Source organism: Coffea arabica, chromosome 1c, assembly GCF_036785885.1.
Source record: "Coffea arabica cultivar ET-39 chromosome 1c, Coffea Arabica ET-39 HiFi, whole genome shotgun sequence".
NCBI classification, from domain to species: Eukaryota; Viridiplantae; Streptophyta; class Magnoliopsida; order Gentianales; family Rubiaceae; genus Coffea; species Coffea arabica.
Window position 1 is genome coordinate 3543823 of NC_092310.1, and position 19802 is coordinate 3563624.

Below are 19802 nucleotides of genomic sequence, written 5' to 3' on the forward strand. Positions count from 1 at the left end.
CATAAGCTGATTGGATCCATCAGGTATGGTATAGTGCCTACTCTAGAGGGTTGCATCCTCATTCTAGGCCTACCCTTGGCGCAAAAAGGGTTCCCCCATAGGACATGCATCCGAATTTTCTGGATATTTACTAACTCTTGCCTTTTTCTTTTCTTTTTCTTTATTTCTTTTGTAATAACTAAGCGAGGGTTAAATCTAAAAGCAATCTTTTCAAAATTCTCAGGTAATATTTAAACATAACTTCTCGTCGAAACCCCATCATAACGCGATCCCGTAGTCAAGTCCAAAGGAATCGTGTAAACATGAGTTCACAACCAGAACAGTCAGATAGGTCTGCTACTACCGCTCAACCCGAGACTGCAAGTTTGGGGATTCAGTTGACTGAGATGCTTACCAAGTTTGGAGAGATGGCGTCTGAGATGGCCGCCCAAAGGAAGTTGAATGATGAACTAATTAGCAGCGGAGTTCAACCCGAACCTGTACCCGCCAGACAGCCTGAGCAAGAGCCATTTGTCCTACCTTCGGCCCATGTCACTGTTATTCCATCATTTCCTATTGCACCCGAAGAAACTTTCACCTATCCCACCACAAATTTGTCATACACTTACCCTTCTCATCCTTCATCTTTTCTTACTTACATGCGAGGTCCACAACCCCAAATCACTTCAAATATACCACCTGAGCCACATACCTTTTATTACCCTGCTGCTGAGCCATTCCTGCCGGACCATACTTTTCAAACCAAGCCAGAAATGGGGGAATCTTCCGCTCCCGTTGATATGAAGTTGCTTAAGCGCCTTGATCGTTTTGATGAATTTATAAAGAAGAGTCAGGGGCTGAACAAGCAAGGAGTCCTGGATTACGATGAGATTTGCCTTTTCCCGAATGTGCAATTGCCTGAGGGGTTCAAAACTCCGAAGTTTAACAAGTATGATGGGACGGGCAATCCCAAGACACACCTCCGACTGTTCGCCAACAAGTTGGGTAGGCCAACAGATGATGAAAATCTGCCTTTGAGGCTATTCCCAGAAAGTCTGGAGGGGGATGCACTCGACTGGTATTCCAAGCTGAAACCCGAAGAAGCAAAGACCTGGCTGGACTTGTCCAACGCTTTTGTAAGGCAGTACGAGTATAATTGTGAGCTGGCTCCAACACGAACCACGTTGGAAGGGACAAAGAGGAAGCCATCTGAAGATCACAAGACTTATGCCAAGAGGTGGAGGAAAATAGCTGCAAAAGTCGAGCCACCAATGACGGAAGACGAAATCATACGTACTTTCATTAAGGCACATGATCCGCCGTACTTTGAAGAAATTTTTCGCATGACTGGATGCTCATTTGCCGCAATTGTTAATAAGCTTGAGGAATTTGATGATTTCGTGAAGACTGGAAAAATTGTTAATGTGTCTGCCCTAAAAACTCAAGTGGAAGCTTTGCAAAGCCAAGGAGGTAATGGGAAGAAGCAACAATTCAAAAGGCAAGAGGGGGAAACTACCTTCACCTGGAGTCAAAACCCTGTCCCAAGACCCAGATCTCGACAATACCCTACCTACTCAAACCCTTACCCCTACTACTCAAATCCTCGTCCTGTTTACCACACCAATATCACTCATCCTCGACCTCGCCCAAATTATGCCAACCCACCTACAACCCTTTTCCAAATATCTCAACCAAGCTTTCAACAAGCTCGTCCTCGGCCTCCTTACCACCAAAGATTTTCCCTACCAAATAGACCCACCTACAACTATCCCCGACCCACTGAAACCTACAATCAAAGCCGTACCCGAACCTTCGCCAACCTAGGCAGGCATTTGGACCAATTGTATGAGCAATTGAAGGCTGCCAACAAAATAGGCGTGATTCCCCCTCCAACTTACCTTCATGGCATGCCTGCTGGGTACAATCCACATGCTATTTGTGCCTATCATTCGGGAGTACCTGGCCACTCAACCGCCGATTGCAGGGCACTTAAGCACAAAGTCCAAGACATGATCGAGGCTGAGGAAATAGTGCTAAAGGGAAAGGGTGGACAAGGACCAAGTATAAGTACAAATCCCTTTCCTAAACACAAGGACACCTTTGAGGCATCCACTTCCAATGACGAAATTTGAAAATCCTAAAGGAGCTTTGCACAAGTTGGATGGCTGACTATCTTCCCCCTCGAAGATAATTTCGATAAATCTAGGGGTTGTCATTTGCTAAAGTTTACAAAGACTTTTTCTTGCATGTGTGAATAGCTTAATGAAAGCGCCTTTTGCAAATTGAGTTTTGTCTTGTTTTCGCTTTGATTTGGAGTTTCATGAAATGCACAATTGGTTTTATTTGTTTATTTGATCATTGTCATGAAGTTTTTTTAATTCTTTTAGATGGCCAAAGATGAAATTATTTGATCCTTTGAATATCACTGTTCTGGAATCTGATGAAGCCCTTCATTGAAAAACCTCTTCTTTGAGAGAAAACCTTCATTGAGAAAACCTTCATTGAGAAAGCCTTCATTGAGAAAACCCTTCATTGAGAAATTCTTCATTGAAAAATCCCTTTCCTGCCAGGTTGGAAGCTGATGAGTTAAAGCAGCGTCATCAACGATTGATTTGATGAGAAATAGTTGAATGCTATGTGCCATGGCCAAATGTTGCCAAGACCCATGGCCTGTGTTCATAACAAAAAGGTCCGCCACCGATCCTTTGAAGGAGGGAACAAAGTGCTAAAGTGATTTTGCTAACGAAAGATGAAGCCAAAGGCAAAAATTGCTTCAAATTAGCAAAGCTCATTGGGTGTTCAAAAGGTATTACCTGGCGGGGCATTCATGGATAGACAGATATTCTCTCAACCTATCAACTCAGACATGTGTAAGAAATTCTTTATCTTGGTTATGCAAATTTCTTTTGGAAATTATGCAAGGGGCGAAACAAAAGTCAGGCCATCTTCTTTTCCAATCAAAACATTTCATCCCTAGTCATCCCTTTGAGCCATTAGAATTGACAAATTTCGTTTGATAACCCTTGAGAATTGCAAACCCCACACTGGGGCAAATTTGTTTCGAAAAAAAAAAAAAGAAAAAAGAAAAAAAGAAAACCCTACACTGGGGCAAATTTAGTTTTCAAAGAAAAATGCAAAAAGTGAGGAAAATACAATGAAAAATGCAAAGAGAGAAAATCTGATCAAACTGGGGCAAATTTTCCTCAGTTTCGGAGTTGTTTTCAAAAGGGTGCAATCTCACGTTATTGCACCCCTCGTATCAAATCTGCTTTCAAGCCTCAACCTTTCTTGAAAAACACCCCACCGGACCTCATTATAAAAGCCCAAAGTCCTGGTTTTCGTCACTTGCTGCATTTCTATTAGGAAATTTGTTAATCAACTGGCAGGTGATGTCTATAATGTCTTCGCCTAATCTCACAAGGGAAGTACATTCTACTGATGCCAGAAATCTTTAACTCATACTCCTGAGGCGATTATGGTTGAGCTCTTCCATTGCTTCCTTAGGAAAAAACCCGAAAGGGCACCTCAAAAGAAAAAAAGAGAAAAAAAAAAAAAGAAAAAAAGAAAGAAAAGAAGAAAAAAGAAAAGAGAAAAGACAAAACGAAACAAAAAAGGGGGGGCAACCTTGGTAAAAACCCGAAAGGGCACCAAGGTAGGATTTTGCAGCAAGCGAGCACGAGGAAGAACAGCTGGTGATTTGGTTCATTTGGATTTCTTCTCATTTTGTCATACTTCTGTCAATTTTTAATTCCAGAACAAAGATATCCAGAGAATTGAATATGACATTTGTTGGCCAAAACTGTGTCATTTTGTAAAACATTCTTTTGCAAATACATTCTTAGGAAGCTCATTTTTCCAAATTACTTGCATTCATGGCATTTTTGTAGAATTTAAGCACAAATGGTTATGTGTGCATTCTTGTGCATATTTATTCTTACATGACATGTGAATTTTCTTGCATACTTCATTCTTTATCTTTGAATTTTGGTGAATAACAATCTCCGTGGTTTATTCGAAGCATACTTGGGTTCAGTCATCTCTTGAAAAGGGTTAAGGTTCAACAAAGTCAGTTACGCAGACTTCACAATATGGCAAAGCATATACCTGATCAGTTTGTAAATTGGAAAGGCCTTAGGGTGAAAAATCCAACTCAATCGACTGCCGCAGCAAAAGTTGATAAAGGCCTTGAAAGACTCATGTTTACACGATTCTCAAAGGAAAACGGATCAAATGATGGTGGCAATTTCTTTGTTTTTTCTCTCTTTTGCAGGAAATTGCATACACAGATGAAAGTAAGCACACCTCGCACTGGAATCGGTGTCGGAAAGAGTCCTCCGGTGAACAAAGGCAGATTGAAAATGTCGCAAGCAAATTTCATCAAAAAATGCAACAGCATGGCGATACAGAATCAACTCTGGACTCACATTGCAAAAAATTCATCATACTGGGGCAAATTAATTTTTTGGAAAGATTTTCAAAAGTCAAAAGAAGAGCAAAGGAAAAAATCATCAATCAAAAATCAACACAAATTTTATCACGGCAGGCTCGAGTTTAATCCCACTGACCGATTGTCAAAAGCATTTTCGGGTCAGTCCCATTTTCGGGATCAAAAAGCTTATTCGGGTCAGTCCCATGATCAAAAGCTTATTCGGGTCAGTCCCACGATCAAAAGCATTTTCGGGTCAGTCCCACGATCAAAAGCTTATTCGGGTCAGTCCCGCGATCAAAAGCATTTTCGGGTCAGTCCCATGATCAAAAGCATTTTCGGGTCAGTCCCACGATCAAAAGCATTTTCGGGTCAGTCCCATGATCAAAATCTTATTCGGGTCAGTCCCACGATCAAGAGCATTTTCGGGTCAGTCCCATGATCAAAAGCATTTTCGGGTCAGTCCCATGATCAAAAACTTATTCGGGTCAGTCCCATGATCAAAATCTTATTCGGGTCAGTCCCACGATCAAAAGCATTTTCGGGTCAGTCCCGATCAAAAGCATTTTCGGGTCAGTCCCACGATCAAAAGCATTTTCGGGTCAGTCCCATGATCAAAAGCATTTTCGGGTCAGTCCCATGATCAAAATCTTATTCGGGTCAGTCCCACGATCAAGAGCTTATTCGGGTCAGTCCCATGATCAAAAGCATTTTCGGGTCAGTCCCACGATCAAAAGCTTATACGGGTCAGTCCCATGATCAAAAGCTTATTCGGGTCAGTCCCACGATTCAAAGCTTATGCGGGTCAGTCCCACAATTCAAAGCCTGTTCGGGTCAGTCCCGCGATTCAAAACTTATTCGGGTCAGTCCCGCGATTAAAGCTTGTTCGGGCCAGTCCCATGATTTAAATTTCCTTCTCTAGTCAGTCCCAATTTTAATTTCCTGTCCGGGTCAGTCCCGTTTAAATTTCTGTTCGGGTCAGTCCCGTTTAAATTCTTGTTCGGGTCAGTCCCGCTTTAAATTTTTTGTCTCAGTCAATTCCTTGTTAAATTTTTCTTTCAAAAGAGGTCAGTCCTCATTTTCAAAAAATGGCAGTCGTTCGAGTCGTTCGTGACCGAATGACACAGGTAAGTGTTTGGTGTCTACTTCTTTGTCTCAAGTTTTTCCAAAACTCAGACAAAGAGGGGCAAACTGTAGACACCAAATTTTGGTACGATTTATTTATTTTTGTTCATGCTAGTTTATCTTAGTTATTCTTTTTATTTTCTTTAGTCGTTTACTTGTTTTATTTTTTTTAGTCTTTTTAATGTAGAATTTCAAAAAAAAAAAAAAAGAAAAAAAGAAAATATGTTTTAGTTGTTTTAAAATTCAATTTTTGTCTTGGAAAAAAAAAGGAAAGGGAAGAAAATTGTTCACAAAATATGTTTATTTCTTTTTAAATTCAATCTTTTGACTTTATTTATTTTTTTGGTTAGGTTATTTCGAAAAACAAAAGAAAAGGAAAAAATGAAAATGAAAAATGGAAATTTGTTTTTTTTTTGTTGTTGTTTTTAATTTATTTTTATCTAATGTTAATTAAGTTATTTTCATCATTAATTATTATTGTTTTATTATTATCATTTTTGTTGTTTAATTAACTAATTAATTAAATTTTTTTTTTAAAAAAAAAAAAAAAACCGCAACTTCCTTTCTGCTCTGCACAAACCATAAACCGAAACTTCCTTTCTGCTCTGCACAAATAACTCCCGGGACAGCAGCTTCAGCACCGCACAATGCAGCCAATCAAAATTCAATACCAACTCAACACTCAACCGACCTCTACATTCAAACATCTCCATAACCACGGCACCTACTTCATTGATTCCACTATCAGATTCCTAACCACAACCAAATCTTTTACCTCGTGATCATCGACTGAGATAGGAGAGAGTGAGCTGCATTCGGCAAACCAACCAAGAGCAAGAGGGAAAGAGAAATAGAGGGGCGGCGGCATGAGATAGCTACGGAAAAACTGAAAAAAAGCTGAGTTAGAAGGAAAAGAGGGAGCCTCGGACGGAAGCTGCAGGCAAAATGAGGGAGCGAGAGTGATGGCTACGGCTGAAGGAAAAGCAGGGGAGGAGGAAAGGAATCGCCACTGGCCATTAGCTCCAGAATTTCCCATCTCCATCCGCGAATTTTCACTGAATAGAGGCACTGTAAGTTTCGTTTCTCTCCAAATTTCTCAAGTTCTTGTCCAGTTTTTTTAAATGTAACCGCCGTGGCTTGCTCTAGTGTAATTTTTCTGCTACTTGGCCTCAATTTTTTGAATATACATACTGCGTATGATGATTGGAGTTGAAGTTCTTTGTTCTTAAATAATTTTGGGGTTGGTTGCTATCTTGATTGCTCACAGATTTGCTAAAAATTTTTATGCTCATGTATTGTTTGCTAAAATGCCCAAACCAAAGTCTTGAATCAAAAAAGGAAAGATTTTGGGTGTTCTTCTATATCCGTGAGAGAGGAATGCCAGCCGGTCCAAAGTTAGCTAGAATCTGCCCGTTTGTTAATTGGGGAAAGGAAAAGAAATAAAGGAATTTTGGAATCAATTCTTGTCATTTTCAATGTTTTTGGTGTCGGATGATGTAGTGTGTTTTGCCGCGTGAAATTAATGGATTTTGAAGCATCAGAAGTTGCAGAAACGTTCTCACGTTCATTTGCATAAGAAGAAGAAATGTTTCTGTGAAGCCTGAATGAATAAGTTTCTGAAAATTTTGCAATTGGCCCTGGACCTTTGGTGAAATCACATTAAAGCCTGCATGACTTCCAAATTTTATTCAATTAAGTCCCTATTTTGTTGTGATTGAACCCCAAATTTCCCCCTTATTCTGATATGGCCTAAATCTGGAAAAATTAGACTGATTTCATCCTTTTAAGTTTAATCTTGCGTTTGCATAATTCTATGAGACTTTTTGGATAGATTAATGCTTGATTTTTAGGTCATAATGGTGGCTTAATAATTTTTTTGTAGATTTTATCATGTTGGGTTTTAGTGAAATAGGGGATTTGGGCTAAGAAGTTGTTTTTGATTGGGCTTTAAAAATGGTTTTAGTTTATTATTTTGGGTTTTGGTTTGGGCTAAAGGGTAAAAGCCCACCGGTCTTGTTACTTAATTTTGGGGTCTTAAATGATAGATTGGTCCATTCCTTTTGGTCTGAATTTCGATTGGGCTAGGGAAGGTTCTGGCCCAAATAAGATGCAAAACTGGCCTACTGGCCTGACCCATTAGCAATCAGAAACCAAAGTTGCAAATCAGTCCCTGAATTTCTCCTTAACTGTACTGTGGCCCTGGACATTTTCAATCTTTTTCAATTGGGTCCCTAATTTAATTGCGAATAGGCCCCTGTACTTTATTTTTCTTTAATTTTGACCCCAAAACTTTGGTAATGTTTGCAATCAAGTCTCTTTTTCTTTTGACTTCTTGAATGTGGGTTGATTATATGATTTAATTGATTCAATTTCCTGTTTATTTTTATCTTTTGTGATTATCTTTTATTTAAAGTGGTACCTTGATATTTCTTTTATTTTGGAGGATGAATAAGTGATTTCACTCCATTTAAGGCATCAACTTAAGGGAGGTATAACTTCTTTTATCTTTTTTTGTTTCTCTCATGTGACTCAACGTGCTAAGTGAATTGCATGTCTACTTTGCTTTTCTAGTTTTTCTTTAATTCCTTTTACTTATGTCATTTACTTTTTGTTTTCATTAAGTTATTCTTTTAATGGGGTATGTGTACACCTCTTGGCTTGTAATAGATAGGGCTGTGGCGAGCAATTTGGTCTATTTTCCCCTTCCCCTTTTGTTTTAGTTAGTGAATGTAATAGGTTCATTAGTTTGGTTGCATGCCTACGTGTTAAGTGTTTAATCGCTTTATTAGGTCCTTGCATCTAGTCAAGCATGCTAAGTGTTATGTGCTACGTGTTTATAAGTGATTCGCATGTCTACTCGCTTTTTATAGTGTGGATGAATGGAATGGATGAATGTACGTCATCACACTAGTCCAACGCTAGTTGTGGCTTCTTTTATCGTTTCCACTAGTCCAACGCTAGTCGGAATTCATAGAATGGGTTAGTCCAACGCTAGACCCTTAGGGATTTTCCCTCGATAGTACATCATTTGCTTGTTCACCACATATCACGCATTTTCCTTAGTTTTATCATTTGTCATGATCCTCAAACCCCTTTTCCTCTCATTTTAGGTTTTGCATCCCATACTAGCTATAGGGCTCATTTTGCTTTAGTGTCCCCTTCCGATAAGGGAAACGAGCGAGTGTGGCTACTCGATAGCCTTAGCACGCTAGTTTTGCCTTCTAATCAAAGGGAAAATCGAAGTCGAAAAAGTTAGGAGTCATTCCCACACCCGACCTGATGCATTCCTTTAGGTTCATTCATTCTCATTTATCACTTACTCATTTTTTTCAATTCACATTTCCTCATCACTTTTCCTTTCCTTATTGTTCATTTTGATTTCTACTTCACAAAATTGCACTTAATTACACCTATATGCACTTATCACTATATTTCATACACTTGCACACAAACACTTGGACTTTTCATACAATTTCACACGTGCACCTTTTTATACACTTGCACACTTGCACTTTAGCCATCATTTGCATTAATCGACCTCTATAAGGTTTTCCTTTATTGGCCGTCACAATTCATGTGGTTGGGACCAAAAACCTTACAAGAGACATTTTAGAATTTAGGTTTGCATTTTTTCTTTCCTTTTGCATTCATGTAGTGCATCCAAATGTAATAAATTCTTTGGTTAAAATAAGAAAAACTTTGATTAAATCACGCAACTAGCCTTGGCTAGGTCGAAGGGGTGCCTTGGATTTTTATCCTTGCCTTCCCCTTCGTCAAATGGACTCCCGAACCTTTTTTTTGGTTTACGTGGATTAGGAGTCGTTTAAAAGGGGTTTCTTGCAACTTTTTCCTAAAAAATTCATTTTTAGGTGACTTGGTACACCTTAACTCATTACCAAGTGGCGACTCCCATTTTTTTTAAAAAACCCTTTTTAAACTATAATTTTGGGTCAAATCGTCGCATTTTCAAACCCCCATTTAGACCCATTTTTCTTTTAAATCACAATTCATTTTTCAATCATAAATTAAATCAAAATACATTTTTAAACCATTTTATTTATTTATCAAAAAATGGGGCGCGACAAAAGCCAATTAACATGAATCATGGAGCTTCTTAATTTACAGCATAATTATTAGTTTATAATTTAGCAAAAAAAAAAAAGAAGAAAAAAAGAAAATGCAGTTTATCTTGATTGTTGAAAGACATTAAACGACCACACTTTGGTTAGGTTTTAATGTTGTTTTGAACAATTCTTCATGCTATGCTAGATAGCTCTTTTGGGGAACTTGCTATGAGACAAATAATGAATAACTTGGCTAGCTTTGCTAGGGAGAAATATAGATATATATACATATATAATTTTTTGGGAGAAAAATAGTACTGGTACTACTTTGCTTTGTACCTATGATATTGCTTGATCTATACACATTACCCACTAAATAATTAATGGATTTGGCATTTCATTTGCTGTATAAACTACCCATTTGCTGTAAAATTTTGAATGACTCATAAATGAGTAATTGAATATACCCATACCCATTTATTAAATGGGTATAAATTTGTACCCATTTATACTCATTTATTTAAATAGATAGAAATGGATTGATCAAATTATACTCATTATCAGTTATAATCCATCCAAATTCACCCGAATCACCCATTTTGACACGTCTAGTTCTTAAGTTCCTATGTACCTATGGTCATAGTATTAAAAGAATTAGATATTGTCAATATGAATAGACTAACAGATTTCAGTAGAAGGGTGCTAATTGTTTTTTCCTTGTACACATGCATTTGACTGTTTCGTTAGGAAGAAAAGGAAATAGTAGCTTTAGTTGGTTTCTGTTAGCTTGAAAGCCTAATGCACAAAGGAACAAGTAAAACCACAAGATAATCTTTCAATATTACTTTGAAATGAGGGTATCCACATTAAGGTTAAAACAAACATGGCTTTTAACCATGGCTGAACAACATTTGACAGAGATTTCTCAAACCCTGCCTATTACCTTTACTGCAGTAATTTCTCAAAAACCACAATGCTTTGCTGCATCCAGAAGGAACCTTCAAGATAAACAGGCAACAAAGCCCAGACATTTTTTATGTCCTTTACAATCCTCCATGAAATCGAAGTTCAACTACTCAGTCTTCTGCCACATTTTAGAAAATCTGAAATTTTTTACACCATCGTACATGATCACAAGTAAAAGCTGGGATAACGCCATGCCTCGATCGGAAATCTTGTCATTCAATGATCAGCGTATAGTCCGGTCCCCAAAAAAATAGGTTAAAAAGGTCAGGTTACCCTAGAATTAGTCCACTTCTAGACAACCTTCTAAACATCCAATTTGGAACTGCTCGGCCTCATTATCTCTCTTTGCTATATCCTCTATTATGCCTTTACCATCCATGGCGTCGAAAAAGAAGAAATTCTTTATTGGATCGCCTTTGCCACATATTGCTTTAATGACTTCCTGTGGAGAAAATCTCCTTCACATGATTACAGAACCCAAAGACATGTAAAAGCAAATGTAATATATGAGAGATTCTTTATGTAATCACCTGTCCAAGGATTCCCCCAACAATGGCACAAACTGGAGGAAACTCTCTTGTACCAGCTAACAATCTCCCAATGAGAGCATCCGGCATCTGAGATTCACTCAGCGACTGCAAATGGGAATAGTGTCAACCTCAGATGTGCTTAAGGACATATATAAGGTTTCAATGTAAACTCTCAATAGAAAAGCCATATAATACATGTGCCTCACAAAGTTCCTTCCTCAAGTTCAGAACATTAGGAAGGTCAGCAGCTGAAGTTTGGCCAGGCTTCCTGCCTTCAAGCTCTTCAAACCTTTCTATCACTGCAATTGTCGGATTCATGTGTGAGAGAAACGTATTGTGACAAACATTATTGGCTAGAACATGTTTCAAACCAGTATTAGATAACTTTTGACATCCAAATTCAAACTTTATTAAATGAAAAGAGGCAAGGTAAGCACTGTGGTTAGCTTCAGTATAAACAAATAAACAAAAAGCATGCTTCGCATTTACATGTACATATTAACCATTATCCTCATAGCCTATCCCAGAATAATTGAATAGGCAGATCACAAGAACGCCCATTAAATTTTTTGTTTAATTATACTAACTAATCACCTATACTTTCGGTCATGGACTTTACATCAAACTTGTACTTTTAAGGCAAAATAAGGAATAGTAATGAGATTAAGTGTTAATTCCACAGATAATCACTAGTATTCACTGTGGATTTACATCAAAGAATTTTCAGTGGAAAACAACATGCACATTTTACTTCCTCAAGCAGCATAAAACTTAATTGAATAGCTTTTTCCCATCGACAAGCAGATGCAATATGGCCAAGTAAAAAGTGCAGAAAGCAACATAAAGCTTTAATACCTCTCATTGCAAAGTATAACTTTGACAATCTCCCAGGGAGAGATCTCCATGGCACAGCAATAGCCTCCTGCAAAAAGTTGTGCAGAGTACATCAGCATATCTCAAACTTCAGCTTTTAACTCATCAATTTCAAAAGCAGTGCACATTTGGTCATATTATAGTTTCATGACCAGTACAAAACAGTCCAAAAACAAAAAACCCACCGGTTCATTCTTCCAAGCAACAGGAAGAAAGCTACAAAAGCAGAATTGGCTAAGTCCGTTAACTACCAAGATCATTCTGTTCTCATCCTACATCAACTGTGACAGTATCACTTTTATTATGAACCCGCTAAAATAGTTTTGCACATACAGTAATGTGATAGATGGTCAAATTTCATGACATCTACCAGCATTGTCAAATTTTATGCATCTATCAGCTTCATTATGACCCAGCTAAATAGTTTTGCACATATATTTAGTCAATAAAAAGGTCAAATTTCATAACACAATGTCTAATTTCATATATCTCCAATTGCAGTTTCTGCAAAGCAATATCTTTAGTAAAACGTTCTTCTTCCGCAATCGGTAGACATGCTCAACGAACCACCACAAAAGGGAGGCTCATCCAAAATGCTAGTTTACCTTTTCTCTAGGTAAACCAAAATGAAAGTTTCCATATTGCACTCTGTACCAAACAAGTTAATACAGAATTTCATCCGAGCAGGTCCAAGGACAAGAGACTAAAGAACTGGACTGCCTTTTGAAGAAAAGAGATACTTTGCAATCAAAACATTTCATTTAAGGAAGATTGTGCTACACACCATAGAAAAGACAAGACACCAGGAGATCCACCTAAAAATATCTAGAGCTTAACTCCTGAACTTCCACAAAGAATAAAGTTGCCAGAATACAAATCTGAAATGATCGCTTGTACATGTCATGTGCCACTTATGAACAGAAAAACCAAATCTGACACTTGCAGGGCACAATATGGCCCAAAGACTAACTAATACCAACACTTCCAGGGTACATTTTTGATAAATCTCAAGCTCATCTCTACATCTCAAGAAGCTGAATTTGATGCAGAATCTAGAGATCTTGTTTGAATTTCAATTGAACCAATGCTCTTTAATTTTAGAGCTAGTAACCACTTTATTTATTTTGCAACTTCAACCTAGGCTAGCTTTTCAATTACTTGTTTAAATTGGATGCTTCAAGTTTTTTCCTGTATTGGTTTGTCACAAGAAAAGGACTAATCATTCAGACACCTCTTCTCATATGCATAGAGTGAAGCACTTTTATTTAAACAGCCAAGCTGATTTGACCTGGAAAAATTAACTAATGTTAAAATTAACCACCTAATCTATAAACTCAATTTAACTAATTGTGATATATAATCACACCACCTCCATAAAAAGAGATATAACTCTGTAAAAAAGACATTGGCAGAAATAACATTTCCATTGCAGATTTTCTGCAATACCAGTTTCTAAGGAGTAATCTCTTGACTTTTATATGCGTATGTTTCCTAGCAATCCTACGTATTACTCCTGGGTCTTCATAACTCTATTTCCTTGTCCCTCGCAATTGTCAGATTCAGATTTGACTTTTACATCCTGAACCATTAAATACAAGAAGAACCACTGCTTCAGAGTAACTTTGCTGAGCTCAGCAAAAGTTTCTGAAGTTTTTGCTACATCTGTCGCTTCATCGGCATATAACTTCCCTTGGCTTGAGACATTGTCTGTTACTCAAACTCATGTATGCAGATCTTACATAAGATGCAGTTGATTCATATATCCGTTCCATGACATGTAAATGCCCAAATTAAAATCTCTAAGGGAACAACTCTCCTAGCAATTGAAATTAAAAATATGCTTTGCAATTGAAATTGCATCCCTTTTATAGAATCTATGAGAAAATAGAACACCTAGATCAGTAAATGAATCTCAAAAAATAAAATACAATGCTTGTAAAACAGGTGTTAGGCATTCGAGCAGGAGGAAAATAATTATGTTTTGCAACATTAATCAAAGTAAAAAACAAAGCCGATCAAGTTTTCTTAGTTAATAAAACCCAGAACTAAGCCAGGGCAATAAAATCAAGTTACTAGTCAATTATGAAAGGGCTAAGGCTGCTAGCCACTTGAGTTTGTAGTTTAATGAAAACTAAGGTAATTCTATGTTGCCCATAAGTTCTCCTATTCACTTTAATCCATAATTAACTTTCATCATCTGCATGGCAAATACATTAAATGTTCAAAAGATGCATGAGTAAGCACAAAGTTTCTATTGTAATGTGAAAATCAAGTATCAACCAAAATAGAATATCTAAGTCACTAGGTGCCAGCAAGAAAATTTTTTGTCATGGCCAGCATTCCACTGTTAAGCTTAGTTTAATAGTTTTCATCAGCTTGGTAGTTTTCTCAATTATGAATAAGCAGCAAACAGAAGCAAAATTGTGCCAAACACCCAGGACGAATGGGACAGGAAGACAACCATGCACATAGTTAGCAAAGTCCTAGCTCGAAACAAAATCATGTTTAAATATAAAATGTGCCAGAGATATTCAGGTCTGATGGAGTTGTACCTCAAAGCTAGGAAACTGCAGTCTGCATTCTGTCATCTCATCGATCTTTTTCTGTTAGAACGACAAGCAAGATGAAATATTTCATGGGCCAATCATTAAGTGGACAATTAACTCTACAAGTAAATCAACAATCCAATAATTAATCTTTGAGAATTAAACCTGCAAAAAAATGTCTTTGGCCAAAATATCTCATTAAACTTAGCATGAAATTTAACACAATAATGATGAAGCAAACATCAAATCTTACATCTACGAGAAATACAATGACTAAACAGCTAAATAAACACCAGTTACAGTAGTATATTGCAGTAGAAGTGGAAATTCTATAAGCGAGACAGCAAAGAAAGGAACACAAACTGAAAACCAGAACCTTGGAATAAGTGTAGTCTTGCAAATCAACAAATAATTCACCACAGGAATCCCTGCAATCAACTGAATAAAATGCCACACGTTTTGATGACTTGCGACACTTCTCATTAACTGACTTCTGCAGCAGAAAGAGAAACAGAAGAAACAACAAGTTGTAATACCATAAAACATGACTTCAATTGCAAAAAACAATATGTAGTAAGAAATGTTAAAACTAATCCTATGCTAGCAAGAGAGAATGGTTTATACTTTTGTGTTTAGGGAGCAAGAACTGACAACTACAGCATCAAACTTGTCAAAGAAATGAACATCAAAGCTTGACAAATCACCTGCAAGGATAAAACACAAGCACTCTTAAAATGCCAAGCTTTTGTAGATAAGATAAACCATCACGTCAAGGCAACACATAATACGTATCAAAGTTCAGCTCAATATAAATTTTCCTAATTTGTTCGTAAAGAAATAAATTTTAGGAAGTTATTCAGGGTATCAGAAAGGTAGCGAGACATAGGACCCTATCAATATAAGATTTTATAGTTGGCTAGTAAAGCAATAATTTTTAGGAAGCTGTTCAGTGCATCAGAATAGCACTATGACATACAAATTATTCTAGTCCTTTTAGTCAAAATTGCCAAGCATACGTAGGTGTTAAATGAGCATCATGTCTGAGACTTCAAAGAATAATGTACAAAAAACTAAGCAAGGGGCAAAAACTGTCACCTTTTTGTACTGAAACACGAACCATAGGATTGAAATCTTTCAAAGAATCACAACAAAGCTCAGCCAGAGGTTTCTCACGGTACACACTCTCATCAGGAGGAATTAAGAAATTGGCTGACAACAGCTCAGTGGTAACTGGACGATCATCATTCAATGTCAAACTACCAACTCCAGCAAGGACAATGTTCTTGCAGAACTGCAATAGTACAGCAATAACTAAATCATTCTTCTTCTTCAAGTCTACCATTTCACTACCAAAATGTAAGGGCAAAAAGAATCTCATTTATTTCACAACTACATTGCATGACACCATTGAATAATACCAACCAAAAAACCAAAATTTTCTTTTAGGCCAAAAAATCAAATTTAAGATGGTATTTTATGTAAAACCCAAAAGTACACAGAAATTGCACAAAAATGTACATTACAGACGCAAGCACTAACAATAGAACCTAAAACTAACCAGTCACTCAAAACCAGGACATCAAAAGGCAAAAACAGAATACAACTATCAGAGCACAGTGCACAAACATTCTAGTCTGAGAAACATACAAGAACACAAATAAATACTCTCTAATACACACAAAATTTACCTCAACAACAGTGCCTGTAAGTCCACTGACAAGTATATGGGATTTACTCAGCCTGAAAAAGATGAAAAAAGAATGAAAGTAACAGAATTAATTCTTCAAATTCCGAAAAAAATAAAAGACAAATTAGAAAAAACCACTGGCAAGGTACCTTCGCTGAGCATCAACGCCCCAAACTCGAATTTGGCGGTCATAAAGAGCGGTTTCTTGCTCCGTCAACTCCTCACCGTTCATTTTCCTGAGCTTTTATTTCAAACCTGAAATAATCACGAAACAAAACCCCGCTGCCGCTGCAAGCGTCAGCACTGAACTATAATTATTTAGTCGAATTTTCCAGTATAACAATCAATTTACAGAATTGAAGAGAGCGAGGAGAAATCAGAAAACCCTAAAATTGGTCAAGACATTCTGGGGAGAATCATAGTTTAATCCGAAGCAATGGACTGCAATGGACTTGAGTTCCCTATGTTTCTGGTTTTCACACGGTTGGGCACCAATATTTAGCTCTTGAGTCCCTTATGTTTCTAGTTTTCACATATTTGGGCTCCAATATTTAGCGTACTTGCACTGTAGCACCCCTATTACACTACTTTGGACTTTTATAGGTTATAAATGTTACTACAAGTCTAATAATATTTATAAACATCATTTGGCATGAAAAGGATGGAGTCATTTCTTCACAAAAGATTGTGTATTCGAATTCTGTTTCGGCATCAATATTTAGTGTGCTTACCTTGTATTACAATATCTTGGACGTTTATAAGTTATGAATGTTACAAGTCTAGTGACATTTATAAACGTCATTTAACATGACAAGAATTGATCACTTACTTCCAAAAGATCATGTATTTGAATTTTATTGTCAATGTGAGAATTATATTGATGAACAATTTGTAAGAACTCTTGTACATGATCTATGATCCTAGAGGCATGTCCTGACTCGCGATGGTGACCAAAGCCAAATTCACTCAAACTTTTTTCTTACCAAAAATAATAATAATAATAAACATTAGCATTTGTACCTTGGACGAGTACTGCTGAGCTTCGTGTGGCACCGTTTGGGTATTGCACTCGTTACACTATTGACCATGTTTTGAATGATGATTACACTATATCGTTAAAATTGAATTGTATAGAATATTTTGTTTATACAAACTAACTTTGTTCTCTGACACTGCCATGTTATGTTATCGTACTGTAATAACAGGTATAAACAACTGGATTGAAGCGGATTAAAGCACAATTACAATGGCCCCACCTTAGGCCTGTCAACTGTCCGGGTCTTGATCCGAACCCGCATTGAATCCATCAAATTGTTGCGGGTACAGGTAGGAATTTAATTCCGTTACCCGGACCCGGATTCGAATCCATTTTGTCAAACAAAAACGGGTCGGATACGGAATATAGTATTCCGACCCATATTAGACCCGAATCCGGATATAAATAGATTAATAATTTAAAATATATATTTATCAATATAATTTGATTAGGGTGATGTATTTGAGTAAAGTCAATTTGATTTCTTTTCTTATTTGGTTTTCTTTTTGTATTAATTAGAAATTAGTTTACAAATATATTTTTTTCTCATTTTTATTAGAAATTATAAGTTTTGATAGATTTTTTCAAGTAGATCCGATCCGGATCCGAGACCCGTTGGTCCGTGCCCATCCGGGTCCGAAATAATGAATTTCGACCCCGACCCAATTCGTCGACAGGCCTACCCCACCTCTGTTAGCACCTGTGCTTAAATCATAATTATGTTTCATCAAGCACCTATTATGTAGAAACAGATTTATGAAGAAAAAAAAAAAAACAATACTGTAGTAGTAATACTTTCTTAAACAAAACTCCCAAAAATAAATAAATAGCTCTCCAAATGCAATTTTACGAAAAACACCTTTTGGCGTATAAGGCTACTTGCAGAGTATATTATCATAATGGTTGAGCACTCTAATACGCTGTCAAGATGTTATGCCACCTTCAATTTAAGATGCCAATTGTTTATAAATACTATAAAATCTAGCTCAATTCTCCATCCAAACATAATTTTTCTTCTTTGAGGCTTCAAATATTTTGAGACTCGTGTTTGGAGTCATTCTTAGTTGCATTCCTGAAATAATAACAAATAGGATTAATCTTTCTTACACTGACAGTGTATATACTATCAGTATTGGATGAATTACAACGATACAAAATTTAAATTTGAAATTCAACTTTTGCACATATGTTATGAATCAAACGGGGATAGTGTATACACTGTCAGTATATATAAAATTTACTCAAACAACGTAAAGAACAAAGTTACATAACTTATAGTTTCAATTGTTATATTTTGACGCATGGTAGTCGCTTTTTTTTTTTTTGTAGATATTTATCTTTCAGATTTAAAAATGCTATTTACACCAATTCTCATAAAAATTCAACAACATAATCTTTTGGACAATGTAGATATTTAATCCATTCATCTAACAAGATAAATTACTTAAACTTTGATTGTGTAAGGCATGACTTGTAAAAAGAATAATAGCTCATATTTTGAACAGTTGGATTCCTGCTCCAAATTTAATTTATTAGCACGTCATTTAAAGAGTAAATCTCAAAATATTGGGCAATTATATAGTTTATGGTCCTTCGCATTTTATTCTAGGAAATGTAGTTTAACAACTTGCGCCATCTGAACAATAATTATAACAGAAATAGCAAGACTACAATCCTTTCAATATGTAAACCTTGCCATGTAGCTATACACAATCAAATTGTGCAGATTACATATCATTAGTTCCACAACACTTATGAATTTTCTTTTTTTTTTATAACAAAATATTGAATTTCTATTACTTCAAACTGTAAACTCATTACAAAAAAAACCCATGTCAAAAACTAGAAGCCTGCTTCAACTACATATAATCACAAACTTTGTCAGCACAACGCCTTAATTTATGAGTAACTTGATCTGCCTCCCTACTAGTCCATTGAATCTTTCTAATTTACACTTGTTAAAGTTAGGCATAAAACAGGTAATAAACTCCTAGTTGAACGTTAACAAAGTGTTGCAAGATTCTAAATAAATATGATACATTGAAATAATAAACTAAAATACACCGACCTAAAAATGAAAACAAGAGTGTGATTGTCTTGAATAGAGTACAAATTGTTAGGGCTGGAAATTAGCCTTAACAACCCGGATAGAGGTATGTTTAGGATTGGTTTGTAGTTTAAAAGAATAATTTGAACTTGGCTTGTGTTTGAAAATTTTTAAAAAGAAAATAATCAAGTTTGGTTTGAATACAATCAGAACTCATTTGATAACTTATAGTTTCTAGTCTGTTTTTCCAAAATTTTGAAGATAAAAGTTGCACAATCTTCTAAACTTACAAGTTAGAATAAACTGTCAATTTGTCTGCTAATCAATGATCATTCACCCCAATTTGTTGCTTTTTTCCCCTTAATTTTTGGACTCTAATATTCAAGAAATCTATTAGAATAAATTAGGGATGTGATTAAAATCAATTATGCCTATTGATGAGACAAAAGTATGATGTGCTTGATCAAAGATAAGCAATTACAATGAATCAGAGATGTGATTAAAATCAATTATGCTTATCCAT

General features: G+C 36.3%; 1 protein-coding gene across 3 annotated transcripts; it reads right to left on the bottom strand.

The window, feature by feature from the left end:
• Nucleotides 1-10409: 10409 nt before the first annotated feature.
• On the bottom strand, nucleotides 10410-16699 carry LOC113700200 (SUMO-activating enzyme subunit 1B-1). 3 transcript variants are annotated; one of them, XM_027220750.2, is made up of 11 exons: nucleotides 16582-16699; nucleotides 16346-16484; nucleotides 16198-16249; nucleotides 15605-15800; nucleotides 15134-15213; nucleotides 14886-15002; nucleotides 14516-14566; nucleotides 11946-12012; nucleotides 11286-11389; nucleotides 11091-11195; nucleotides 10410-11002 (listed from the first exon to the last, which is right to left on the bottom strand). In XM_027220750.2, the coding sequence occupies exons 2-11, from the start codon at nucleotides 16426-16428 to the stop codon at nucleotides 10841-10843; spliced, it is 1017 nt and encodes a 338-aa protein (XP_027076551.1). In that variant the 5' UTR covers nucleotides 16429-16484; nucleotides 16582-16699; the 3' UTR covers nucleotides 10410-10840. The 3 variants fall into 3 exon arrangements, with proteins under 3 accessions (XP_027076551.1, XP_071902864.1, XP_027076560.1); XM_072046763.1 differs by having other exon boundaries at nucleotides 16346-16451; nucleotides 16582-16685; XM_027220759.2 differs by having other exon boundaries at nucleotides 11292-11389; nucleotides 16346-16644.
• Between the last annotated feature and the right edge of the window lie 3103 nt (nucleotides 16700-19802).

What these genes read in the sequence shown, in the direction of transcription:
- LOC113700200 (XM_027220750.2), bottom strand. Translation starts at nt 16,428, where the DNA reads ATGAACGGTGAGGAGTTGACGGAGCAAGAAACCGCTCTTTATGACCGC. An exon ending in TTACAGGCACTGTTGTTGAG is followed by an intron (nt 15,801 to 16,197) that starts GTAAATTTTGTG and finishes GTACTATTGCAG; the next exon opens with TTCTGCAAGAACATTGTCCT. An exon ending in TGCAGTTTCCTAGCTTTGAG is followed by an intron (nt 12,013 to 14,515) that starts GTACAACTCCAT and finishes AACTTTTTGCAG; the next exon opens with GAGGCTATTGCTGTGCCATG.